The 27,626-nt window shown below is 43.6% G+C and overlaps 3 protein-coding genes across 4 annotated transcripts in view; all 3 read left to right on the plus strand.

Moving 5' to 3' along the window:
- The first annotated feature begins 1,304 nt into the window (after window positions 1–1,304).
- Window positions 1,305–19,120, plus strand: ccdc141 (coiled-coil domain containing 141). 2 transcript variants are annotated; one of them, XM_028991853.1, is made up of 25 exons: window positions 1,305–1,781; window positions 3,460–3,582; window positions 4,814–5,005; window positions 5,520–5,628; window positions 5,970–6,223; window positions 7,370–7,489; window positions 7,700–7,894; window positions 8,270–8,442; window positions 8,524–8,665; window positions 8,855–8,974; window positions 9,064–9,255; window positions 9,349–9,528; window positions 9,646–9,825; window positions 9,917–10,042; window positions 10,155–10,343; window positions 10,763–10,924; window positions 11,365–11,514; window positions 14,922–15,062; window positions 15,201–15,398; window positions 15,910–16,093; window positions 16,420–16,532; window positions 16,610–16,711; window positions 16,795–17,268; window positions 17,366–18,135; window positions 18,480–19,120. In XM_028991853.1, exons 1-25 carry the CDS (start codon window positions 1,680–1,682, stop codon window positions 18,751–18,753), a joined length of 4,965 nt encoding a protein of 1,654 aa, XP_028847686.1. In that variant the 5' UTR covers window positions 1,305–1,679; the 3' UTR covers window positions 18,754–19,120. The 2 variants fall into 2 exon arrangements, with proteins under 2 accessions (XP_028847686.1, XP_028847687.1); XM_028991854.1 differs by having other exon boundaries at window positions 7,715–7,894.
- A 1,998-nt stretch (window positions 19,121–21,118) lies between these two features.
- LOC114796592 (titin-like) lies at window positions 21,119–25,704 on the plus strand. The gene is made up of 6 exons (XM_028990908.1): window positions 21,119–21,326; window positions 22,367–22,470; window positions 22,814–23,017; window positions 24,935–25,222; window positions 25,316–25,404; window positions 25,489–25,704. Exons 2-6 carry the CDS (start codon window positions 22,380–22,382, stop codon window positions 25,702–25,704), a joined length of 888 nt encoding a protein of 295 aa, XP_028846741.1. The 5' UTR covers window positions 21,119–21,326; window positions 22,367–22,379.
- Window positions 25,705–25,875: 171 nt separating this feature from the next.
- Window positions 25,876–27,626, plus strand: part of ttn.2 (titin, tandem duplicate 2) — a 151,736-nt gene continuing 149,985 nt past the window's right edge. The window contains exons 1-5 of the mRNA XM_028991330.1: window positions 25,876–26,076; window positions 26,312–26,446; window positions 26,656–26,760; window positions 27,071–27,301; window positions 27,386–27,499. Of these exons, the coding sequence (XP_028847163.1) occupies window positions 25,876–26,076; window positions 26,312–26,446; window positions 26,656–26,760; window positions 27,071–27,301; window positions 27,386–27,499 (786 nt within the window). The remainder of the gene's footprint in view (window positions 26,077–26,311; window positions 26,447–26,655; window positions 26,761–27,070; window positions 27,302–27,385; window positions 27,500–27,626) is intronic.

Below are 27,626 nucleotides of genomic sequence, written 5' to 3' on the forward strand. Positions count from 1 at the left end.
TAATAATAACCCCCCTCTCCGTGATTGGGGGACCACTCACAGACATGGTGCCTGATTTATCAGGAGCCCCAACAGATGGACATCTGAGGGCTCGCTGCTTTTGCAGCTGTGCTGGTGGCTTCGCAGCTGCCGCAGCACCGGGGCCCGAGGGGCCTGGTGTGACAGTGGACCACGGGCTGTTGCTGCTCGTAACGTGCCACGGCCGGTCAGGCTAATGAACCTTCCAGAGAATGGGCTTGTTAAAGAGACACGGAGTCCGAGGAATCCTCAGATGCACACAGTCAGTGCAACATGTTCAGATCAAATGAGAAGAAGTGTCTTGCAAGGTCTAAATGCAAATTGTCCATGAAGGTCTTCTCAATAACTTTACCTTGAAAGGGGAAAGCAGAGACTCAGTGGACGTCAACCATCAGAAAAGCGAGGGCTGCCAGTAGCCTAGTGGGTCTCACACTCGCCTATGAACCAGAAGACCCAGCTTCAAATCCCACTTACTACCATTGTGTCCCTGAGCAAGACACTTAACTTGAAGTGTCTCCAGGGGGGGACTGTCCCTGTAACTACTGATTGTAAGTCGCTCTGGATAAGGGCGTCTGGTAAATGCCGTAAATGTAAAATGTAAATGTAAGGCTGATGTGCGCCTCGCTGTATGAAGACTGACTACATGACATTATTAACCACCATGATGTATAATCTATGCATATTGAACATGAACATGTCCGCTGTATTCAACAAACACATCTCTGTCCCGGCAGGGGGCTTTTAATAAGCCCAAGTGTTCCTCACAATCCTCGGCTATTGAAATTCTTGACTGCAGGGCTATTATTGCGTCGTGGGGGGATTAAAGGTTATCAGGCGGTTCCTCTGGTTGCCGTCTTCCTCACGCTGATAAAAACCACGGGAGTCAGAATTTTGCTTCAAATGCTTTCATCTTTCAAAAAAAAAAAAAAAGTTTTAAAAGATCTGTAAGGGTTGCTTTAGTTTATCTCTGAGGGCTTCCTCCTATTGTGAGGAAATCACTGAATCAGCATTTCACTTTATTGCAGGACAGTTATGCTTTTTTTTTTAGGCCCCTGCCTAACCAGACTTTACCGGATCACTGATGTGACCTCACGGCAGGAGAATTCGTAGACCTCGCAGAAGTCTCAGGGCAGCGCCCTTGACTTTCTTTTTCGGGATTTTTAAACACTGGCATACCACGGCGAAGGATGCCTGGCCCGCTGGCCCTCTCGGGATCGAGATCCTCTCCCTTCTCTGGGTGGGATGGGGCTGTGGGGCTCCGTGGGGGACCGTGGCCCTGCCTGCCGGCGTCTGTGGAAAGTAGGGAAGGGAGACAGACCACAGCCGCCCGAAGCCAAAGGGGGTGTGTCAGATGGTTCTCGGCGGCGTGTGATAACCCCGGTGCATACTTCTATTTTTGACACAGAGCGTTCTGCCCTGTCAACCTCTGCACTGTGCTCCAGAGCAGCAGAGTGTTTACTCAAGCCAGTTGCCCCGGCAGAGACGGCTGGAGGACACCGGAGCTGAGGCTTTTTATCCTCGGAAAGCCATGTTGTTCTCTTGAAGGCAACGCTCTTTCTCTCTCTCTCTCTCTCGCTCTCTCTCGGATCGGGGAACAACACGAGCCTGGCTGCGGGGGGCTCACGTTTTGGCTTTTTCACGTTCTTGTTCGACTCGAGACAATGTCCAGCGAGGAAGACGCCGGAGGTCAGCCGTCCACGACCACCATCAGCACTGTTGCAGTCCAGGCTGGGGACTCCCAGATAGTTGTATCGGTTCTCAAGGTACTTCTTCCCATTCTTGGTAACATTTCTCTCTAAGAAACTGTTTTTCACTTTTAACTTAAAAAGTTGCCGCTGATCTGCCTTTGTGGTCATTTTTCATGCTGAATATATTTTGGCATAACTGCAGGTAGCAAGGTTAGTGTACGGGACGAGAAGGTGCAAAATCAGAGAAGGCGGCCTGGATATGATGTATAGAATGTTATGAGGCAAAAAAAAGCCCGAAACACATCACACAAAATCAATACAAAACTATACACGGCTATGTAAAACAATACAAAACTAAATAAAACTAAATACTACACATACAAACAGCAAATAATACAAGATTTTACAAGGGAGCAAAGTTACAGGAGAGTAGAGGTGCAAAACTATACACGCTACACAAAACTATACACGGCTATGTAAAACAATACAAAACTAAATAAAACTAAATACTACACATACAAACAGCAAATAATACAAGATTTTACAAGGGAGCAAAGTTACAGGAGAGTAGAGGTGCAAAACTATACACGCTACACAAAACTATACACGGCTATGTAAAACAATACAAAACTAAATACTACACATAAAAACAGCAAATAATACAAGATTTTACAAGGGAGCAAAGTTACAGGAGAGTAGAGGTGCAAAACTATACACGCTACACAAAACTATACACGGCTATGAAAAAAAAATACAAAACTAAATACTACACATAAAAACAGCAAATAATACAACATTTTACAAGGGAGCAAAGTTACAGTAGAGTAGAGGTGCGAATAGAGCTAGTGGCGGTAATTGTGCAAATGAGCACATTAGGCCAATATGAATATATGCATTGTTTGTACACGAGTGTATGACCCACCGTTGGCGAACATCGATTAGTCTGCTCGCCACAGGGCCCCGCCCTCGCTGCATTAGCCGCCTGTATCGACTGGTGTGTTCTAAAAAAAAAAGCCAGCCCCAAATAGAGAAAGAAAAGTGCGGTGGTCCATGATGTCAGAAGCGCACAGCTCACATTGTGTCTCGGATCGTCAATAACCCCTCCCCCTCCCCTTCCTCCCCCTGTTTTTCCATTATCCTGCCGTGACTGGTTCCCATTACAAAGCTTTGCACTCAGGCCTGTCTCAAGCGTCTCGGCCATTGCTGTGAGGATCACGTCATGTCCTGTCACACTGATTTTAAACGCTCACAAAACGTGAACAGATCTTAACATTGATTAGGAACAGAAGAATTGCTCGACCGCTCTCTAAACGTGGGTTCTGGGACCTTTCCGGTCTACTTGCACTGCGTCGCTTGCGTCTGTTCACAGTTGCGCTTTTCTTTGCTTTCTACAAAGTTTTCCAGGCGCTGGCCAAAAAGCAGCAGGTTTGGAACATGCCGGAGCCACAGATTGACCAAACCCTTCATTTTGGCTTCAGCAACGTTCATCTTTGGTCTCTTTGGAGTTGCTTTTCCTCCAGAAGATTGCCGGTCTTATGTGGACAACTGAAAGCCATTTAGCCCGACTTCCTTTCTGCCCTTTGCAAGTGACTGACGTGGACAAATCAGTAAATAATCGATCGCCTTTGGTCGTTTTGGTGCCTGGCTGTTGTCAGCCAGCGAGAGGTTGGCCTGCACCGCGTGGAGAGATGAACTGTTGACACGCATACTGTGTCTCCCATGCAGCGTCCTTGCTTTGTTTGCCTGTTTTCAGTGCGGCGCGTTTGTGCAGCTGCAGCTGAGTGATGCCAGGCCGAGCCTCCTGGAAATCGGGAACAACCAGGAAGAGACGAAGAAACTCTTCACGGAGCATGAACAGCTCCTCTCCAAACTCAAGGTAACCAGTTGTATGGTGGGTATTAGGTTGGTAGTCGCCAATAAACGCGCCTATAAACCAGAGGACATAAGAAAAGTCCCAGGTTCAAACCCCACTTACTGCCATTGTGGGAGTAACCCAAGTCACGTAACCCTGAGTGTCTCCGGAGGGACTGTCCCTGTCACTACTGATTGTAAGTCGCTCTGGATAAGGGGCGTCTGATAAATGTCGTAAATGTAAATGTGGTTATGCGACTACATTCTTAAACACCTTGTTATTAAACGCTTTGATATGAAGAAATAAATCTATGTACTGAATATATTGCTCCAAAAATTGACAAGGAGGCATTATAAATTTATTACATGACACTCATGCAGGTCATAAAATTAGAACAGATGTACTGAGTGGTCTTTATTTGAAAACTTGCAATTTTAATATTTGAACTTACCATACACTCAAATAACAATTTAAGTATGAATATAAGAAAGAAAAAAAGACCTAATCAGTGAAAATGAAGTGAAAATGAAGCACATGGTGCACACAGTGAAATCTGTCCTCTGCATTTAACCCATCACCCTTGGTGAGCAGTGGGCAGCCATGACAGGCGTCCGGGGAGCAGTGTGTGGGGACGGTGCTTTGCTCAGTGACACCTCAGTGGCACCTTGGTGGATCGGGATTGAAACATCCCAGGAGGGTGGGGCAAACACTCACACCTACAGTCATTTTAGAATCCACTTAGTGTGCATGCTTTCGGACCACAGGAGGAATCGCCAACACGGGGACAGCATGCAAACTCCGCCCACACAAAGCCGGGACACAATGCCACCCTCCACTGTGTGGCCCCACAAATTCCCACATTCTTTCCATTTACATAAATTCAGCCGCACACAGTCATCCCTTCATGCTCATGTTAATGTTTTATTCAAATTCTTAACATTCTGTGAAATACTCACATGCTTTATACCTCTGGCACATGCAGCAGTCTTCACATGAATCTTCCTCTCCCGCTGGGTTTACATCGTATTTCTGCATAAAGTCACTGTTTACATAAATTCAGAAAATGCTGAATATCCCTCTCACTGTGCTTTACTCTGTAGACATGTCTGTAGTACTATAGTATTTGTATTCAGTATTCTGAACCATTAAAAAAGTGCCACTTGTATAAATATAGAAACGTTTTAGAACGCTTGTTTGGAACGCAGTACACTGATGATATTCTTTTAAGTAATTCTAAGATGACCTCTGCCCCCAGGAGCTGGAGGGTGGTGTTCGGCTCCTACTGCAAGAGGCGGACAAAACTGCGGAGGAGAAAGAGGATGAGGCGGAGGTGTACGAGGCCATGGCGGGCACCCTCAGCGCCGCCTGGAAGACCCTGGTCACCCATCTGGAGAAACGCATGTCGCTCCTTCGCCTCGCCTCCGACTTCTACGACAGGGCCCTGGAGGTACGGGCTCTTCTCCCTTCTCCTAACAAGCACGTCAGGTCCACTCGTCCTGTGCAGATTTAATGGTCGGATATGTGTAGCGATGTGATAGCGTCAGAAAGCCGCGCTGCGAATGCGTTGTTTATTTGCCCCGCCCGTACAGCGAGCAGCTGCTTCCTCCCATGTGTTGTTTCAGTAGTCGTCAGATAAACTGCTCTTTTTGTCCGGCCGGGTTCCACCCCGCCGCTTTGATAAAAATGGCCGTTTTCCCAGTCACTTGTGCCGCGGCCGCAGAGGGCTGAAGTGGATTTATGAGGCGCGGGTAAGACTCCTTACTGTGGGAGGACAGGCACTCGAGTACGGTGGCTGCGAGTGTCACAGAGACGCCAGCAGCACTGACATCAAAGAGAAGCATGGCTTCAGACGGTCGCCTCACCATCGCCATCACAGCAGGCTTTGAACCTGATTAGGGTGGAGCGAGGGGTTAGCGCAGCTTCTCAGTGACAAGCATGACTCCCAACCCACCTGCTTACAGTTCGCCATCAAAATAGACGATGCCGAGGACTTCCAGCGCGCTGGACTGGAGCTTTCTGGTGCCGACTCCTTGGACGAACTTCTGCAGAAGCACAGTGATATTAAGAGAGGTGCGTTCACGATTTAGTCACGATTCTTTCACAACTTCCATCGATCACTCTACACTTTGCTGCTCAATAGCAAGGAAAGCGGCCCCGTAATCAGAAGGAATCGAGCCCCGAACACACTGCTCCCCGGGCGCCTGTCATGGCTGCCCACTGCTCGCCAAGGGTGATGGTTAAAAGCAGAGGACACATTCACGTCACTCATCAGCTTAGAATATGTATTTCTCCTACATATACACAAACTTTAACATCCACAAAAATAACTACAACCTCGAAGTTTTACATATATATATACCACAAATATACCACAACAGCTCATTCATCTAATTTATTAACAATCCCACCAGGACTCTTGGAGAAATCCATGCTCGTGCTGAACAAAAGCCACGAGTTGCGCGACTTCCTCAACGACTTCCATTCAGATGCGGCGTTGCTGTATTCCGGCGCGTTCCGAGAGGCCGACAGCAGCTGCAGGAAGGTAGAGAGTCTGATGGAGATCCTGCAAGACAGACGCCGGCAAGTGGACCTGAACATGAAAAAACAGCATCACGATCTGGAAGTCGTCCACAATGTGAATGAATGGGATCTGCGAGAACAGGAAGTAAGTTACTGTGTTCCTCAGTTTACAGTCTTGCCAAAGTTCATGTGCTTGCTGTTAGACCTGTTTATATTTGTTTATGTTAAAAAAAATTGACGCATGGTATTACATTAGACTTGTCACATGCATAGTTACAGCAGTACAACACACAGTGAAATGCACCCTGAACCACTCTCTGTTAGAAATAAATAAAATTGAACTAAGAGGTAAATAAAATAGAATGCCTATGAACCAGAAGACCCAGGTTCAAACCCCGCTTACTACCATCGTGTCCCTGAGCAAGACACTTAACCCTGAGTGTCTCCAGGGCGGGACTGTCCCTGTAAATAATGATTGTAAGTCACTCTGGATAAGAGCACCTGCATACCATTATAGATTTATGTGCCACTTTACTTTAGCTGGCAATTCATTCTATACTTCTAGCGCTACACCAGGACTACTCCATCTACTGGTTTACCAATGTAGTGTCGTTTTTATTAATATTATTATTATTTTGTATTAAGAATAAAATCGCTTCCTGTGTGAACTACTGCAACCGTAATAATGGCGGTATTTGCATAAACAAGGTGCTACTCATAATGCCATGCCATCATGCCAGAAGTCATTGTTAGAACCTGCAATGCTGGCAAATTTTTGCCTTACGTCAAAAATGAACAAAAACATTCCAAATGTATTCCTTTTAGGGTGTTTTCTTTCAGAAAGCCTGCAGCATGTCTGTTATCGCATCAACAAATGACCCAAAAATGCATAAACTACGACTAAACATTTAAAACATACAAAATCTAGCCAAAAAACGTTACTATTTGTACTTCATTGCAGAGATATTTACCGAAATTTGCTGTGGCCCACCTTGTGATGCCCATTTGTACTTTGAATAGTGAGAGACGGTGGCATATCAGGAGTGAGATGTCTATTGGGAGTCTGTTAATAAGAACTGTTTCTTACAGTAGTGTTGAAAGGCAGTTGACCCGATGAGCAAGCGTATAAAACTACATGATGACTGACGTTGGTGAAATGAATGGCCCAGTGCCATTAGCTCTGGCTGCGTTCCATCCGGAGGGTAAAAGCTTCGCAGATGCTTCCTGTCCAAAAGAATAAGTTGAAACAGCAGTTTTCTGCATTGTGCTCTTGCCATGGTTGTGCTTGCAGGCCGTTTGCTGGTTCAAGGAGAACGCACATTTATACCTAAAAAAAGACCAGCTCGGTTCATCGCTGTCAGACAGTGAAACGCTGCTTCAGGAATTTAAGGAGTTCGAGCTGAAAGCCAAGGTGAGACTCAGTGCAAATAATCCAGCCAGAATGTCATAATCATTGTACTCTAAAAGTCCATACTCTTCTCCATAAAATGTTGAATCATGAATACAGTTATAAATGCATCGTATACTTTGGTTTCTATTCTCTTAGAGAAATGGACAACGCAGGAATCGGCAGTTTTATAAGATAACTTTACGAGTTGCTTGGGTGTGAATTCTGACACAGGACTGGGGTCGGCAGGTCGAGACGTTGCTGACGCAAGCATCCGAGATCCAGGCTGCGGCCAGCGGCCCACAGGCGGAGAGGCTGCCTGAGAAGAGTCAGAAGCTGAAGGCCCTGCACGAGAAGTTATGGAGTCTCATGGTGGGCCGCCTGGCACAGCTTCAGGAGAGCCATGCCTTCTTCAGCAGCGCGAATAAGGTCTGCTGCCCGCAGCACATCACGCTTCCACTAACGCGCTCCTTCATCTTCATTCTTAACCCTTGTGCGCTGTGCAAATGTTCTTTTTGTGGAGGTGAGCGTGTAAATGTCTTGTGTTAAATGTTCGTCACAGAACAGGAGCCAAATTTTAAATGATAATAATTTACATACATCATTTACAAATGGGTTCCACAGACCGGAACGCCACAGAAGGGTTAAACGTGCAGCTCTCCTGCCTCGGCAGCCAGCACTTTCTTTTTTTGGAGGATGCTGCACTCTAGTGGATACACAGATCCATATCCATAAAAAAAAAACGATGGTCATTATTTTTTGGAGGGAAGTGTAAGCTGATGATGTTTATTTGCTGCTGCTAAGGCTTTTGAAGAACTGGGGAACACTGAGAGCAACTTAAAACGGCTGACGACTCTGCCGCTCACGTTGTTAGAGCTGGCCAAGAAGCACGAGGACCTGCAGCGTGGCACTAAAGACTCCTCAGCAGACCCCCTCCAGAAAGGAGAGCTCATACTCCGCAAGGCCAGTCCAGACTGGTGAGCTTGTCCAGACACTGAAATGTACGTCATTTCCATTAAGTGCAATAATTAGATCTGCCTCATGTTTGTATTCCGCAGTGATCAGACGGAAGGGGTGAAAAGGATGCTGGGATATATTAAAGACCGCGTCGAAGGTCTTAATAAGCAGTGTCATGCCCACAGGGAGCTGATAACGAAGAGGCAACAGTTAGTCATTTCAGTTGAGGAGCTAATTGATAAGGTACAACACACACACACATTTATATATTTTCATTTTGGGATATGACCCTTTATGAATGCTTTGAAGGCTGCATGTGAAGGTATATTGAAGCATTAAAGCACTATCCCATGGCAAACTGTTCCATGACAATTTTGGAGGCCAATTGGTTGTTCCTTAACCGTTCTTGGATCATTTTCAAATGATCGAAAGGTGTCATCATGGATCGATAAAAGCAACGGTTCGCTCTCCAGCTGTACTCAGCCAGGACGTTCACGCTCAGATGCTGAAGATATGCTCACCAAGCATGTGGACCTGTCTTCTCAAGTGCAGGTGAGGAGGTGCTAAACTGTACTAATCTGACTGGGCCGTGAAGGACCATTCGGTCATGGGTTACCGTGTCTGTCATTGTTCTCGTTTAGAGTGTCATAGGCGAATCGAAGACCATTGCTGAGCTTATAACAGAGCTGAGAGCGCTGGAGGCGCCAGAGTCCGTGGAGCTCTCCAACAAAGCGTCCTTGCTGGCCGAAGACTTAAGGACCGTCGCAAGGAACATTGCAGCGCGCATAGAGAGTCTCGGGCCCTACGTGGGCTTTCTGCGCGCAGCGGACGAGGTGGGGCTCCTGTCGCATCACATGACCTCTGCCAGGTTGTTTTAGTAGCAAGGGCCATAACTGGAACAACACACTGCTTTGTGCCTTTTTCAGGTAGAGGAGCTGATGAAGAACTTGCATGAATGCTATAAGAACAGACCTGTGGAGGATGAGGAGGGTGAGGACGGCACTGTTGCTGTAAAGGACACTGCTGATGCTAAGTGGCAGTCAATGCTGCAGAAGTTCCTGAATATGCAGGACCTTGGAAACAATTTCATCAATTCTTCTAACATGGTAAATGCTCAGCATTCTCATCATTAAAGTCGACTATAAATGAAGCTGTGGAGTTGTGGCTCATTTTGCTAAACATCGGAGTGCTTCATTCAACCTTTTTGTGGCCGTTCATGGCAGGTGAGTGAAAACCTCAGCCTGGACGTGAAGGCGGCTGTGAGTGTAGTAGAGAGGACGTTTGAAGCCCTGACCAAAAAGAAAGCCGACCTTTCGGACCTGTGGACCTCCTGGCAGCTCCACGTCAACCAGATGAAATCCGTGAAAAAGCAGTGGAAAAAATTCAAAGAGCAGCTTAAAAAGGTACGAAATGAAACGAAAGTTATGTTCCTGCAAATAGTAGCAAAGGCCCGGACACAAAAACGAACTTTTCTCAATGTTCGATTTTCAAAAGGTGACTCATGACCTGAAGGCTCTGGAAGGCGCTTTTCTCCCAACGTCCAAAGCTGACTTGGGGAGCGATAGGTCAGCAGTGACCAAGCTGCAAGGTTCGTTCAACTTAGCCAAGCCAAAGTTCCTGGTGAGTACATTTTTATCCGGATATACCAAGGCCAGAAGTTCATCTCCGATGGAGAGAGTAACTTCTTCTGGCGTCTGTACCTCTGCATCCATCTCGTTCTGTTTCGTTGAAGCAACTGAATGCCGAGGTGGAGTGGCTGGTTAAGACATCAGAGCTGCTGGCGCTGAAGGGAATTCCTATTAAAGAGAAGAACGAGAAAGTGACAGATCTGCTTCATCTCCACCAGCAGGTCAAAGACAAAATCAAAGAGCATGAGACAGTCCTCAGCATGGCTGTCAAATTCAGTCAGCTCTGCGAAGAGGTACAGGTTTTTCTTTCGCTTTCCCTTTACTGTGAACCCGACGAATCAAACATGCACGAACGGTGAGAGCCGTAGATCCTTCTTAAGTCAGAACAGACTTTATGAAATTATGGCTATGACAAGGAATGTACATTTTCTAAATCCAATCCTAATTATTGATCCCATGGTGGTGCAGGGGTGGCCTAGTTGGTAAGATAGTGGACTTGTAGCCGAAGGGTTGCGGGTTCAAATCCCGACCTGCCAAGGTGCCACTGAGGTCCCTCACACACTGCTCCCCGGGTGCCTGTCATGACTGCCCACTGCTCCATCTGCTAAGAGTGTTGGATTAAACGCATAAGACACATTCCGTTGTGTCTCTGTGTGCTGTGCTTGCTGTACAGCACAATGACAAAAAAAAAAAAACACTTTTCCTTTCCCAGCTGGACAACCTGCTGATGTCAGAGTCGGTGACGGCTTTCAGCGAAACCAGTCAGGCTAAGATCCAGCTCACGCAGCACCGAGAGCGGCAAGGTCACGTCAGGCACTTATACAAGCTGGCCGTCTCGCTGGGGACCGACATCATCAACGCAGTGCAGAAGTCGGTGAGGCGGGCCTTTTACATCTTTCTTTTTTTTTTTAAATTATGAATTAAGTTTTAAAATTCCACATTGCATTATATTATATATCAATGGTCATTTTTTTTCTGGTCTGAGTGTCAATATCTAATGATGCCTGTTGGTTATGAAATAACTTTGCATGAAATTAAATACAATACAAATTAAAATTAGGCAAGATGACAAATGTGCTATTTTATCAAATAAAATATTATTGGAATAACATTACAAGATATACATTTAACAATGATTATAATCATATGTACTTAAAAATCTTCCAAATTCCCATTACATATTTAAAATTGTTTATGCTAAATCTTTTTGTATGTAGATTTTTTAGTCTTTTGTTTAATTAGGACAGTTAGGACTAAAATGCATTACATGTTAAATGGATTACAATAACCAGCCTCGACCATCTGCGTCCCCAGCATGCACTGGGCTTCTCGGTGGCTCGTCTGCAGGAGAAGCTGGCCATGCTGGAGAGGGCGAGTGCAAACTGGAACGTGGAGGCCAGCAAGTGTGAGGAGAGCCTGAGGAGCAACGTGAATTACTGTTTATTTAAGGAGGAGATTGGTGAGGTGAAGACTCTCTCTTCGTCGCCCGCACTTGTGCTGTGCTGCCTCTCGTTCTTTGTCTCTTCTGTGCGTTATTTATAACGCGGTGGGCCTTGTTAAATTTAGTTTGTTGAGTGTGAGCTTCGTCTCCAACCTGTCCCTTCCCTAAGCGACTCTCAGATCCTGCCATTTGTCTCCTGTCACTCCGGACAGGAAAGAAGATTCCAGCCTTATCAGCCACTTAGTAGCCGAAATAATAGGATCCCTGGGATTAGCAGTCGATAGGCTGTTTGGAATGCACCCAGTGTCCCTTGACATTGTCAATTGTCAATTTTTTGTCAATTAAGTGAGATGTTTCATGTATGTACAGTACTGGCCAAAAGTTTGGACACACCTTCTCATTCAATGTGTTTTCTTTATTTTCATGGCCATTTACGTTGGTAAATTCTCACTGAAGGCATCAAAACTTTGAATGAACACATGTGGAGTTGTGTACTTAACAAAAAAAGGTGAAATAACTGAAAACATGTTTTATATGAAAATAAAGAAAACACATTGAATGTGTGTCCAAACATTTGGCCTGTACAGTATATCTATATTTTTTACTCCTTTTTTTACTCCTTTTTTTTTACACTGACATTACTTGAATATCACCCATTAATGTACCTATTAATAGCAGCCATCATTTTCACATGAATGATCTCTGCTTCCACCCAGTGGCTGATGGTTAGAATTTTTATATTTTTAGAGGAGACAATCTCCAGTTCCTGTCGCCACCATAGTGCCCTTTTGGCACATTGTGTTTAGGAATAATTGGATATCCCCTGGTAAATGAGGAATGGCTATAAATCAGCCTGCTATTACACACACACACCTGCACACACAAATACACCCAAGCAAGTGACCTTGTTATAAATTAATTTCTCATGAAGCACCTTTTAGATTAGTCATTCAAAAGCTTTGTGTATGTCGCATAATTAATAAACTAATCAGGCATGTAATCTAAAAATATGAAGTTTATTTATTTTCTGAATATGATGACAAAATGGCATGTGACAGGCATAATGATTAATTACACCACCAACAACAGGCTCACAGACTACCTAAATTTTAACTGTTATTTATACAAGAAAACTAATTCTGATATTTATGATTACATAAATGACCATAATCATGATACAATGTTTCAATATCATACCAGTGTTAATTCTGACACCAAATTTAGATTTTGTTTTAGTCTAATGAAAATGTTATTTTATGTCATAATTTAATCAACTAAATTGCTTTAGTTTTAGTTGACTAAAAATCTTATTGAATAAGATTTTATTTGAATAAATCTACAATAGTTTTAGTCAAATATAAAGTGTAAATGCTAAATCATGTTTTATTTTCCCTTGCATTTCTGAAGATGAAATAAAAACGTTTTCAATTAGTTATGGAATGGTATTGAGGTGCAATATGCATTTGCATATACTTTATATGCTGCATATTGCCTACCTTATAATATGAAAGTAGCGGTGAGAACCAAAGCAGTAGAAAAATGAGAGAGCTTAATGTCGAGTTTAATGTTGAGTTTAACAATCCTTGCCTAGCTATTCATTTGCAAATACTACACTTCCCTCAGAAAGCGAGTTAACACAGCTAACACTAATAACAACACAAATTTTCATGCTAATGTGACTTATGTTCGCATGGATTTCAGGGTCACTGGCTTGCAAGTTTGTTGCATTTTTACCGGTGATGGTGGCTCCACATGGTTTGTATGGACACATTTCCAGTTCGTAGAAACGTGTCCATAGGTCTTCTCTTGGCTTTCTCCCAGGCACTGACATATCGTTGTGTTGGTTTCATGAGAAACAGCCTGTTTCAACCCGGATCAATAACTTCAGAGTTTTAGTCTAAATACTTTTATTTAGTTATCATCCTTTCTAGATCATGCATTGGCCACTAGAGGTCACTGAAGGTGCTTTCCCACTGAAGGAGGTGACCACATTTTAAGGTCATTCAGATCAGTTTCTCAATCCTGCTCGTGGTTGTGGACTTGTCTGGAACACTGGAAACACATACATTAGATGTCATACAATGTCTTGATTCCTTCCATTTTCATACAAAGCTGTGTTTTATAACAGAGCTAACTTTTCTAACTTACAGCCCATGTAACTTCATTAGACAGGCAGCACAGAATTGAAAACCAGGCCCAAATGTATATACAAAGCGCCACTGCTGATGCAGCAATTCTTATATTATCTGTTTGGCTTCACACTTCTCCATACTTAGACCCCTTGTGGTGTGAGTAAAACCTTTTTGAAACCTTATTGTATCACAGGTCATGTGTTAATACGTGATTGTGCCTTCACTTGATACTGAAATGTGTACAGTTTCTGTGCCAGAGAGTGTTCTCTGCTCACTTCTATTTGACCGGATCTCTGATGCAGCCAATGGCAATTCAGCAAACATCAACATGCACGAGTAAACACGAAGACATTTTAGCTCAGGCAGCTGTCGCTGCTCTTCAACAGCCATGTTGTGTGACACCAATTTTTAAAGACTGAGGTCTCATCGACTGAAATACAGTCCCGAAACAATTCGTTCTCTTCTTCTCTTCTGACCATAGAAAAAAATTTAAATAGGGGCCAAAAGGGTACATACAGTGCCCTCTAAATTTATAGCTCGAACAACAATAATGAGATAGGATTTAATCACGTCTAAACTTAAAAATTTCTGAATGCAAAGGCCCTTTATCACTCAAAGTGATCAGTGAATTCAGGTCAGTCTGTCTGTAGCTGATATCACCGGATCTCCTCAGCAGCTGCTTCTTTCACTGGAACCTTAGCACAACTTGGGAAAGATGATGAGGTGGCACTGGCTTTCATGCACCCTGGGCTCTCTGTATTTTTGGTTGTTCATTACCCAGAGGCACAGATCTGCTGCTTCTGCTCCTCCCCGAGGTGTTAAAGACAGACCCCCCCCCCCCCCCCCGATGCCCACCAGTTGGAGGAGTCCAGTAAGATAGTTACGACTGTTCAAAAGAGGATCTGAGATCCAGGCAGCAGCTGTCTTTGGCTTACACATGAGCTAGTCATTTGGAGACTCTACGCCATTCTAAAACCCCAACAGGCTGGACTAAATTGGTCCCTCGGTATAACTCATCTCCTATCATTAAACTCAAAATAGTCTGGCCAAGCTCTTTTTCATCTCAAATGATCTCAAATTGCCCCAATCCCCAAACATTTTTACATTTGGAGATTATTGTCCATATTGCAGGAGACTCTGTGGGTTCCAGAATGTCCCAGAACATTCAGATGCAGAAGATTTAATGCCTGGATTATGAAAAAATTAAAACCATCTAACCTTATACATCAGGAATGCAGTGAATATGTATATGGTTTTATGTACATGTTTACTATCATGTTGTTTTATGTTACTGTCAGATCAGAGAGTCTTTCAAGGACCTTAAGAAGAAATTCAACAACCTGAAGTTCAACTACGTGAAGAAAAATGACAAATCACGGAACATCAAGGCAGTCAAGAACCAAATGCAACAAACGGAAGTGTACACTGAGAAGCTCCTGGTAAGATGGAAGTGGCCAAATCGTTTAATTGCACTTTAATCCCTATTGTGCTGATTCTTTGTGGATAGGTCCACCATTTTTCTTATCACCATCTATCATTCACCATCTATCTTATCTTATCTTTTCTTTCTCTCATAGGTACTGAAGAAGAAGATGCAGGCCTTCACTGTGAAGGTTTCAGCCAGCACCGAGAAGCATCTGATCGGCAGCAGCCCCAGGGAGATTGAGGATGTAATGAATGAGTTGCAGAGACAGCTGGGCGATTTTGGCAGGACGGTGGAGGAGTACAAACAAAACCTGGACATGACTGTGAAGCTCCAGCAGGCTTTGGAGGAGGTCAGGAGATGGGATTACTTTAGAAACTGACTTCGCATGCTTGTTAAATACATAAAAAATGTCACAGACGTAAGCAAAAATAAATAAAAATAGAAGAAACATAGACTACTCAGCAATCATGCGCTATCCAAACCACAAGCCCCCATTTGCCACTGGTGGTAGTAGCCTAATGGTTAACACACTCGCCTATGAACCAGAAGACCCGGGTTCAAATCCCACTTACTACCATTGTGTCCCTGAGCAAGACACTTAACCCTAAGTTGCTCCAGGGGGGGACTGTCCCTGTATCTACTGATTGTAAGTCGCTCTGGATAAGGGCGTCTGGTAAATGCTGTAAATGTAAATGCCACTGGTCACTCCTAACTTATTTCTTTAATTGAATTCAGGTTGGAGTTATAATTTTAATCAAAATAATCTTTACAATTTCCTGCTGGTAGGAACACAACAGCCAAAGGAAGTAAGAAAACGAATCCATTTGTCAAAACTGCTTTTCACTTTTTTTGTATTTCAGTATCAGTTTTGGTGTGACGAAGCCAGTGCCACCATCGTTCGTGTGGGGAAATACTCCTCACAGTGTAAGACCAAGGAAGCCGTCAGTGTTCTCTACAAGCAGTTTGAGAAGTTTGTCTGGCCAACGGTGCCACAGCAAGAGGAACGAATTCGGCAGATAACCGAACTGGCTGTCCGCTTGCATGGTGAGTCGAGCCGAATGCTTCATCTGGGAATCATTCATACCCATGAATGGTTCAATTAAACGAATATGGGGTGGTAGGTGCCTAGCAGGTCACACACTCGCCCATGAACCAGAAGGCCACAGTCACAGGTCCAGACCCCACTTACTACCATTATGTCCCTGAGTAAGACATTTAACCCTGAGTTGGTCCAGGAGGACTGTTGCTGTAAATATTCATTGTAAATCACTCTGGGTTAGGGCTTCCAAAAATGCCATTAATGAAAATTTAAATGATGGACATGCACTGGTGGGACTTTTGTATCGATAATATTTGAAATTCTTTACCAGGGGCTGAGGAGGGAAATAAATACACGGAGAAAACTGTAGCCCGGCACAACGAAATAGTGGAATCTATTAAGGAACTGTCCAATGGCCTTATGGATTTAGAAGCCAAATTGCAGGTCAGTACATTTTCTACAACTTTATTTTTTACAGTCCAGGATTCTGTTCCATAAGTGGATTCTTTCTTATTTTTCAGGCAGGGGCTTCCAAGCAGCAATCTGACGCTAATTTGCAAGAGGACCCCTTGAGCCAAACACCACAAAACCACCACTCACGATGTCAAGAGTATATCGAAATGGTAAAGAAACCACTTTATTTAATTCTTGGGTGAAGCCTCTTTTATTTCATTTGTCTGACATTGTTTACATTGGTTCTCTGCAGTCAGAGCTGAAAGAAAGCGGTCACACGCCTGAAATGACGGTGCCAGGATGTGATAAAGATGCGCCATCAAGCAAGATGGCGGACGTCAAGAAACCTCACATTCGCAAAAGCAAGAGTCAGGATTTGCCCGATAAACAAACTCAAGGCGCCGAGCATCTCAAGGTGTTTTCGGAGTGCAGTTCCTACACTCAAGAGGCTTATTCCAGCACCAGCAGGGTGGAGACCATCACAGGGAAGTCCTCGGTGGAGAGAAAAGAACAGCATCACACCTCCTTCTCCCACAAGCACTCCTTTAATGTGTGCACCCCGGGGGAGGGTGACAGGAAGATCCATGTGTTCCATGACACCGACACCCCTCCCCCAAACTTGTCCACGGCCCCAAGCTTTCATGAAATCCAGAGAGAGTTCCAAAGAGGGAGGCAGGGTTCTTCTCAAAAGACACCTCACACCAGTGGGACTGCCACTTGTTCACGGGTTCGTGTGTTCCGAGTTTGAAATACTTGCCATGGTGTGCTTGTTTCTCTGTCAAGGTGGGGTCCATTTCATTTTTTTGTGCCTTCATTCCCAACAGGGTGATGCCCCCCACCCGTCTGAAGAGTTCTTTTCCCCGGACTCGGCGAATGAAGGAGAGCTGCAGCAGGACCGTCTCACAGAAGAGTCCCTCTCCAACGATGAATACGAATGCACTTCGCCAGATGACATTTCCCTTCCCCCGCTATCTGAGACACCCGAGTCCAACATTGTCCAGTCCGAGAATGACATGGACGACGGCTACTGCTTCAGCTCCCACAGCCTGCATGTCAACCAGTACAGCCACCAGTCCCATTCTCAACACGGTGACAATGTCCACACCAGGCGAGAGTCTCCCATTGCTGGCCTGGGCACCAGGTTCAGAGCTGAGTCCTCTTCTTTTGTGCAGAGCCCCTTAACGGTGCCTGCTCCAAGCTTGGTCTCCAGCACCATCTCCAGCATCCTGAAGAACAAGGCCCCGCCGAGCCATTCCGGCGCGGCCGAATGCCACCAGACCTTCTACTCAGTGCATGAGAGCCTCACCAAGACTCAGCAGTGTGTGCATGAGCCCGACTCAGGCCGAGGAGCCGTCCCTCGCGCCGGTAACCTGCATGTCCCTCAGTCCCCATTAACAACAGAGCAGGACCCAGACGTCTGCAAGCCCACGGCCATCCGAGAGGAGATCAGGCTGTCCACCAGCAGAGCTATGGGGAGCCCGGCACACCAGGGCCCTAACTTCACCAAAGCCATGTCTAACGCCACAGTAATGGAGGGCTCCCCTGTCACCCTGGAGGTGGAAGTCACTGGATTTCCAGAGCCTACTTTAACATGGTGGGTAGCCTATAACAGCTTGAAGGCAACAGAAAATAAGTGAAATGAGAAAATCATGGTGAATGTAATATATATCAGACAAAATTATAGATCTTGCAATGTGAAGATACATTTAATAAATAGTCAGGCGCCCACGTCAGACAAAGTGAATGCACCCATCTGCACAGCATGTTTTCTGTAGCCACGTACATTTTCATCAGTATAATGTTTGCTATTTCCACTAACATTTCATCAGTGGTGGCTTTAATAATACCCCTTAATCATACCCCCTCTACTCTGCCGTCAACCCTCTTTCTGTTCCCGTGCTGTGATTGTGTGACGTGAAAATTCACTCTTTGCTCCAGGTTCAAGAATGGACAGAAACTGACCCCCGACGAGCGTGTAGAACTGTCCCAAAAAGAAGGCAAACATGCACTTTTCATACCGAGGGCGTCTGAGAGCGATGCGGCTCTCTACGCGGCACAGGCCGCTAACTCGGCCGGCACTGTCTCCTCCAGCTGCGTGCTGCAGGTCGCAGGTAAATGCCGCTCCGACCTCGACACTTTCAAACTGGACTGGCACACCTGCTTCGGCACACTGTGTTTCCTGCTGTGGCTCCTGTATCTGCTGGTGCTGTAGGAGGACTGGAGCATTTTCTTCACCAACCACCCCCACTCACTGTTTGGTTTTAACCACTCTGCACTGTTAACAGAAGCATGTGATGAAACGTGCCAGCTTAGTTTGGTGTATATACTGGATTACTGTTTAAAAACCTGTTTTTACTTTCAAAGATGATTTTTGGAAGATTAAATAACTTTGAGAGTTTGAAGATAAAATTTAATTGCGAATTTATTCATAATATTTATTATAATATTTATTTAGATAATATTTATTCAGTGGACTAATGGTGTTAACCATTGTATTATGGAAATAAAGTCTTTGGTTAATAAATGTTAAACTATGTCATCACAACATCAATAAATAATTCAATAAAATGCTAAATCAGGAACTGTTTAAAATATTTGTGCTTCTTTATAATAATTTTCAATGCTTTATTTGCTGTTCCTCCAATGGGAGAGAATTTATGAATACAGATAATTAATTACAATTATTCATGTTTAGTCAGTTGCCATTTTCTGTTGATGTTCATAATAAGTGGTTGGTTGGTGCAGTGGTGGCCTAGCGGTTAAGGAAGCGGCCCCGTAATCAGAAGGTTGCCGGTTTGAATCCCAAACCTCCAAGGTGCCACTGAGCAAAGCACCATCACCACACACTGCTCCCCCGGGCGCCTGTCATGGCTGCCCACTGCTCACCAAGGGTGATGGGTTAAAAACAGAGGACACATTTTGTTGTGTCACCGTGTGCTGTGCTGTGTTTCAAAATGACAATCACGTCACGTTCACTAATATAGTATTTATCTATTAGGTGGTATTATATCAGTAAGCATAGTTTAGTATGCCAGTTATAAAGCCTTTTAAGAAATCGTAACCATGAAACTAAACATTAATTTTGTGCTGAAAGTGTGCACATACCCCCACACAGACCCCCACACAGATTACCATCACTCCTGCTGTGTAATTCCTCAGCCTGTCACCACGAGAAGTGTAGTGTCACAGCAGCTTCCTGGCTGACACGACATGGCTGCAATCTCTGGTTAGTATAAAGTGTCACAGGAACTCTTCAGCGTTTTTCATCACATACTCTAAATCTGAAGTCATGTACACACAACTCATTCTTGCGTCTGTCTAGGAGGAATTATTACTAAAACATTTAATTCATGTCATATGTGAAACATTTGAATCCTTCTTACTTGTTTCGTCCACTTAGTGCTGTAATTTATACCCGGGTTCCACGAGGACGTCAATCTGCCCTCCATTCCCGCGCACTGATGAAAGCCAAGGATTTATTAGCAGGCCATGAAGTACTGCTGGAGTGTCTCTGGAAGACTTCTTCCCTACAATTTGTCCATGGTTCACACAGAAAGCAGCACAAGGGTTAAACAATTACAAATAGAGAACAGCTTAATATTTCATAAATGGTGTTACGCAGATGGAGAGATACACAAGCATGGATATGAAGACCAGATATAATTTTATATAATTTTAGTTGGAAACGAATTATTGGTGTAGACATAATGGCAAGAAATTATAACATTTGTGTATGAGAAGGTTTTGTGAGTGTTAGAATGTTGGTTTGAATTTATATTTCGTTATATTTGCAGTCCTCATTTCTGCCTTTACACTTCTGGTCACTGATGTCTAATACAAATAAAATAATGAATAAATATGACATGATGTCATGTGCTGTGCTTTATAAATTATAGCTGTAGGTTTCTAATAATTTCTTACATATGTGTGTATATACTTGCTAAATTATAAATCTCATTTGCAATTGCATGTCTACAGTAACACTGGAACACAGGAATTTCACTCACATGTACTGTTGGCGTGTACTAGTGTGGAGCAATTTTACAATAAACGAAAACCATACAAACGCTGTCACATGTGCTCTGTTGTCTCTCTGTTTGCTCATCTGTACTTCTGAGCAAATATCCAGGCATGAAACATTTCACATACAGGAATGGGAGCCTACAATTTTAAATACAAACCATGGTTTACAGAGGAAACATTTGCAAAAATAACACAATGCTGCCAACAGCATCTGTCGTGACGGGTGTAATGACCAGTTTGATTGACAGGAACAGATTCTCATTTCATTATTAACATTTTCCATCAAACATTAGGCTAAAAGAACCACTGAAATGTTGAAACCAACTGATTTTTTGGGGGGGAGTGTTGTGGGTTTTTCCCACAAAGTTTACACCGTTTTGCAGTAACAGGTGAGAGGTTGCATAAAATGGCGACTGATTCCCATGATGCTTCCTGGAGGGTTGAGTGAAGGGGTGTGGAAATACACTGGTGATGCCGCTCGGCCCTGTTGGAGGGGGGGTCAGGGTATATAAAGCAAAATGACCATGTTAGCACTTTTGAGCAGTTGGAGCATCCCCAGCCTCGCCTCGGGTGTAGGGATTGCAGGGAAAAGCAAAACTACACGGCAAGACCCTGTGTAGTTTTGTTTTTTTTCCAGGTTCTTGAGGCAAACCATTCTCACATTGGATTTTCTGAACACATTCTTGGATAAGGAGAAAGCTTCGGGAGAGTAGACACCCTTGGGCTCCGTCCCTTCAATTCCAGGCGCTCTTGTGGAGACAAGTAAGTAAGCTTGGTTCTGCACAACCTTAACCCCTGTTCCAGTGCAGAAGTTCCCAGTTTCATATTTGCATCTATAATTAACATTCCTTATCCATACTGAGTAATTAGTATATTTAAATCGTGGGTTTGGAAAAGCTGAAAGTTGTGGAAGGTTTTTTTTTTTGTTTAGCAGTGGTGCTTTCTCAAGGTTAAAAATTGGTACAATGATTCAGAAAAGCCAAGAATAGACCCTGATAGCATTAGAGCTGTGTTCCAGCTGGGCCGTGATGTCTTTTTAAGGGAATCAGCAGTGGGGCTATCAGTTGTACCTCCAGCTATGTGCCACATGGTGACTGTCAGTCAAGCTCGGTCTAGGGTTATTTTTGGACGCTGACTTTTCTGACATCCAGCCTTGAGGTTAAGCTAATGAAAATGTTCATGTAACTCTTACGTTGTCGAAATACACCTGCAATCAAGTTTGTGGAAATGTGACCAAGCAAGATAACCCAAATCAGAAGGATATGTGTGAATAAGTCACATTTATTTCAGTAGTCATAATTAATGTTTCTTAGTGTTCAGATTTATTGGTTTTGGTTTGCATTTCAAAAGCATGAGAAAAGGTGTAATTCATAGCTACTTATAGTTAATTATAGTTATTGCTAATTCTTGCTACCGTCTGGTAATAAGGTCAACTGATTTAATTGAATTTTCCAATGAAATGAACACCAGTTTTAAAAGTAATTTGGGCAATGCCAGTGTTACCCAAGAATGGTTAATTAGGTGTGAGAAACTGTAGATAAATATCAACCCCCCGCTGCCAGTTGGTACTTTCTTGTCTGCTAAATGTCAATTGACGGTTGGTCCGGGTGTTTGGCCTAGCACCCAGACCCAGCGGAGCCAGGGATCCCCCAGAGGGCCAGGTGCACGAGTGACTCAGGAACTATAAATACCAAATTCTGTGCCAGTTTAGACATTGTTATAGCGTCTGACTTGTTAAGGCTTCTTTGTACGTTTTGGTTTAGAAAGTTATTCTTTTTTTTAAATGTCATTTCCTCTTTCAGAGTGCCTGCCACAATGTCAACACAGGCGCCAACATTTATACAACCGCTTCAGAGTGTTGTGGCACTTGAGGGTAGTGCCGCAACATTCGAGGCTCAAGTTAGTGGTAAGGGCCTCATATGCATTCTTATGGAAGAAAACATCATCTTGTCTTTTGTTGCTTTGCTATCCACATGAATAAAAATCCAAACAAACAGTTACTGTACTGTTCAGTTACTTTACGAATTCAAAATATTTATAATTATTCAAGATACCAACTTTATCCATTTATATGTAAATTATCTACAGAACCACTGTACACTTAGTGAGACAGAAGTTGTAATGAATTGAGTGACCCTACATTTAAATCGTACTGACAAATGAAGCAAGACAAGGAATTAATTTTATGATTCTATTCCGTTTATGATGTTTTGTGACCAATAAAAATCTGAAATGCACGGTAACTACAGGTACTCCAGTTCCTGAGGTGAGCTGGTTTCGTGATGGCCAGGTTCTTTCCGCTGCCGCTCTGCCCGGCGCTCAGATCTCGTTCAGCGATGGCCGCGCTGTTCTGATGATCTCCGCCGTGACAGCCGCACACAGTGGAAGATTTTCTGTCAGAGCCACCAATGGCGCTGGACAAGCCACTAGCACCGCTGAGCTGCTTGTTACAGGTAGGTCTTAAGTGTTTAGTTTCATGTTGAAGAACTGCAAGTCTTCATAACCGTCAGAGCCTGTACAGAAACCAATTCAGAGTTATTCAATAAGAACAGTAAGAGCACCTGCATTAGCTATTATTAGGTCAGCATGAGGCTTGTGTTCTATAGCCTTCTTTTGCAACGTATATAGCAATAAGCTCTGAACGTACATGAAGGAGATGCCATATCGTGTGGTAAAGTGATGACTTATTGTTGATTTGTCTTTCAAAACTCATTTAACAGTGTTAAATGCAGAATCCGGACATCTTGATGATCCTGCCTGGAAATGATATATGCCTAAGAGGATCTTACACCAATTTAATCTAAAATCATTTATTTCAGAAATGGGCTGATGTTTTCATTAATTTAATTGATAAGCAATATTTGTAGGCAATTTCTGCTCATTTTGAATTAAACAGCAACATGGCAACATTAGCAACCAAGTTTTGCACAACCTACGACTGTTGTCAACATACATGTCATCCATTAAACGTGTGATTGAATGACTTGATGAATCTGTCAGTGAGGCCATAGGTGTGGTGTCGGAAACGTTATAGTTGTTTGGAATGTTAGAAGTGCGTATCCTGCTGCCATGCAGACAGATAGATGTCACATATTCCAGAAATAGTAAATAGTAAATGTGTGCTTGTTTAAATATATCTGATTCATTTTTACAGGTTTTAAATGCTGAGAAAAAAGTTTGCATTAATAATTGTGTTTGCTCTGTGATCAGAAATTTATGGGATACCTGGTCACTAGGGGGCATCAGCGACTTTTGGTTTGAAGTAATATTTATCATTCCAATTAGTTTTCAAACATTCCGTTATAGATTACTATGTTGATGCTCATTATCCTACAAACGCAATTACAGTTCAGTTTAACGCATACAATAATGGTAAAATTGTTTTTTAGATTAATTGATGTAAAAATGACTTCATTTTTTACTGAGCTGATAGCAATTATAAATCATAGTCTATTTGTGCTGCAGTGAGCTTGTTTGAATTTGCATATTATTTTCTTTGCATTATTTGTCATGTGGTAGACAAATACGTTTGTTCTCATACATCGGGCAGGGCATGGTGGTTGTGGTGAGATCCATGTTGTGATGATTCTGAACATATAAATGCATCTTGTAAAACAGGAAAGGATAAATTAGTTTGTAGTAAAAAATCAATATATTGGTTTTGCTGCTGAAATGTTTCAGTCCATTCAACATGCAATGCAAAAATATTTCTTAAAGTTACAAAGAACAGTTTAACTTCCAACGCCACTGCTCGTCGAGACAGGCATGCTGCCATTTCTTCCATGGCCTTGTAACCCATCAATAAGCAGACATTTTTTCAGGGTTCTGTTCATGTACTTCACCAACACTAATGTAAGCGTAGCTTTACAGAAATCCCCCACTGAAGTAAAAGAAACTTCACTTGGTTAGGTAAAAAAAATCTCTCAATCTAGAGATGCGTGAGAAAACAAAATTTTATAAAATAAAAGGAGCCTTTTTTCACATGGCTGCAAAAGACTGCAATATTCCATCAGAAACCCATGGAGGATGCAGCTTTTTTTATGCTCCAAAACTCTTGCAATACTATACCTGCACACACCAGTGAGAGGAGAAAAATCTGTTTCTAATTTTTGTAAAAAGAAACATCTTTTTACAAAACTGTATTAATTTGTTGTCTGTTTAATTGGCACTTGATTTTTTATTGTATGTCACTTAAAATGTTAAAGCAAAATTGAGATAATCTCTTGTTTTACGACACTTTGTTTGCGACACTTACGCATTACAAGCTGTTGTTAGGCAAATGAGCGGCCAGTTAGTTCTTCAGTTAATAAATGTATTTGCTCAACACTTTTAATGTTTATGTGATTATGTTATGTGATCTGCATTTGCAGCCGAAACTGCCCCACCCAACTTCATTCAGAGACTGCAAAGTGTGACAGTGAGACAAGGAAGCCAAGTGAGACTGGACGTTCGCGTGACAGGAATCCCTACACCTGTGGTGAAGTTCTACAGAGAGGGAGCCGAGATTCAGAGCTCTGCTGACTTTCAGATTGTCCAAGAAGGAGACCTTTACAGTTTGTTGATTGCCGAGGCCTTTCCAGAGGACTCTGGAACGTACTCCGTCATTGCTTCTAACAGCAGTGGGCGTGCAACTTCCACCGCTGAATTGCTGGTTCAGGGTGAGGCTTGTTGGTTTTATTGTGTTTTTTATTGTCTCGATGTGATTTCACTTTTTTAAATGTGTGAATTATGGTTTTCATTTTTGTTCTCAGGTGAGGAAGAGGCTGTGCCTGCCAAAAAGTCAAAGACGGTCATCTCAACTTCTCAGATCTCACAGACTCGTCAGACAAGGGTTGAAAAGGTATAAAACAGCAGGTCTAACATTGAGGCAACGTTTGTAAGGTTGTCCTTACTTCATATGCACTTGTCTGTGCTTCACTCACAGAGAACGGAGGCTCATTATCAGACGTCGACCACAGCCATGATGGAAATGCAAGTAGAGGGAGGCATCGTGACCCAACATCTGGCTCACAAGACACCTCCGCGTGTGCCTCCCAAGCCAACATCCAAGTCGCCAACATCCAAAGTTTCAGCCACTCGTCAGCAATCCCCGTCCCCTGTGAGGCACGTGAAGGGCCCTACTCCAACTCCTGTCAGGTAGTTTGTCACTCTCAGTGTACAGACATAAAATAATATCATTGTAACATACTAAAGACAATTAATACATGAGTAATTGATTATAAATTCTGTTTTTTTTTTTTTAAACTACAGGGCTGTATCCCCCTCTACTAGATTGTCTGTTTCCCCTATCAGACCAGTGAAGTCACCAATAATGACCCGTAAGCAGGTCACTCAAACCGCCGAGGTTCTGCCCCCATGGAAACAAGGTGACTATGTGGCAGAATCCAGCTACACCACCATGACTGCTGGAGCCACACACATCCAGACCTCTGCCACCCAGATACACATGGAGCAGCGCTGGGAAGGCTCTATTGCCATGCAGCAGCAAGCCAGCGGCGTCTCCCTCAAAGAGGTGAGTCTCGTGTTTCCCAGCTTTGTGTGTAACAGCCACGTCAAAATTTGCAGGTAAGAAGGACAGTGGCTCAGTCGCTTCCTGCATTCCATTTGCAACTCTTAACTGCCTGTGTTGATGTTAAGTGATGCTTCTAATCTTGAGATGGTGCGTGGAATAGTTTGGGACGTTTGTGTGATGTCCCTTTCTGCATTCAAAATGCCTGTGACCATCCCGTTACTTGCATGTGTATCAGGAACAGCAAACGGTGGATGACAAAACTGTTGCTGTGGCTACAGTGGTAGCCGCAGTGGACCATGCTCGAGGCCGCACGCCGCACTGCGGTTCTGTAGAACAGAGCACTACACAAGTCACACACTCAGCAGAGCAGGTACGGCTGATTCCGTTTCAGTCCATCCTCTCATTTTCATCTTTAAATGTGTCCACATTGACTACTCATTCATTCACTGTTCATTTTAAGTTGGTTTAAGCCATTTCTATTTTTGCGTGAATGCGATAATTATTCGAATTGCGTAAACACAGCATGAACATGTTTATTTTGTTGGTTTGTGACATGGATATGTTGGATGCATGAAACAGGATGTTGAGACAACTACCAAAGGTGCAGTGTTGACAGAGCTAGATCGACTTTGTGTCGTACAGTCTGTCAGAGCTCCAGTTATTGGCCCGGCAGTGGAGGAGCAGGTAGCTGCACTCTACACCTTTTGAGACGTTCCTTTGTTCACCTTTGCTCTCATTAGAAGCACACATGTAATATTTTAGGATTGTCTTTTTAACTATTAACTAGGATTCGAGTTGGGTTTTATACGTTCTTAATAAAATAGTGGGTGTACACTACGCACAATCAAACCGCTTGCCACTCCTTACTGCCACATTGTCACCGCCATGTCCATTGCATGACTCTGTGTGATAAAAGTGACGCATCAGGACTAACGCGAGGCAAGCTTTTGGACCGAATGTAAAATGTATTATAACCATTGCCTGTTGTCACCAGGGCGAGGATGGGAAAAAGGCAGGTGCCGTTGCCAAAGTGCTTGCTGCTGTTGACCAAGCACGTATTCGAAAGCCCGTGCATGCGGAAGAACCTCCGGAACCTTCCTTTAGCCAGCAGGCTGCGTACACCACTGAGCAACAAGTCAGAACTAAGAAAGAGAGAACAGAGGCTGTGGCGAAACCCACTGCAGTCCAAGCAGTGCCCACTGAGCAAAGCATTCATGTCGCTAAGGTTAGCTGTCATACAAAAAAAACAAAAAAAAACGTGGGCTTGCAGGACTACATGATTCAGATTTTACTCTCTTGGTTGCTGTAGATCCAAAGAAGCGCAGAAACTAGCGCCCAAGTGGACGCTGGCCCAACACCTTCCCCAGTTCCACATTTTACCGTTTCAAAAGTTAATGTTCCTAAACCAGACCATAGCTGTGAGGTAAGCAAGTGCAATATCAGTCAAGCAGTGGACCATTAAATAACAGCGTGTTCCTGCTTGGCCGACATGCACAGTTTGGCTATGTCAGTTAAATCCACAACGTAAAAAGTTAACCTCATTGTTAACA

The sequence above is a fragment of the Denticeps clupeoides genome, chromosome 9 (assembly GCF_900700375.1).
Source record: "Denticeps clupeoides chromosome 9, fDenClu1.1, whole genome shotgun sequence".
Classification (NCBI taxonomy): Eukaryota; Metazoa; Chordata; class Actinopteri; order Clupeiformes; family Denticipitidae; genus Denticeps; species Denticeps clupeoides.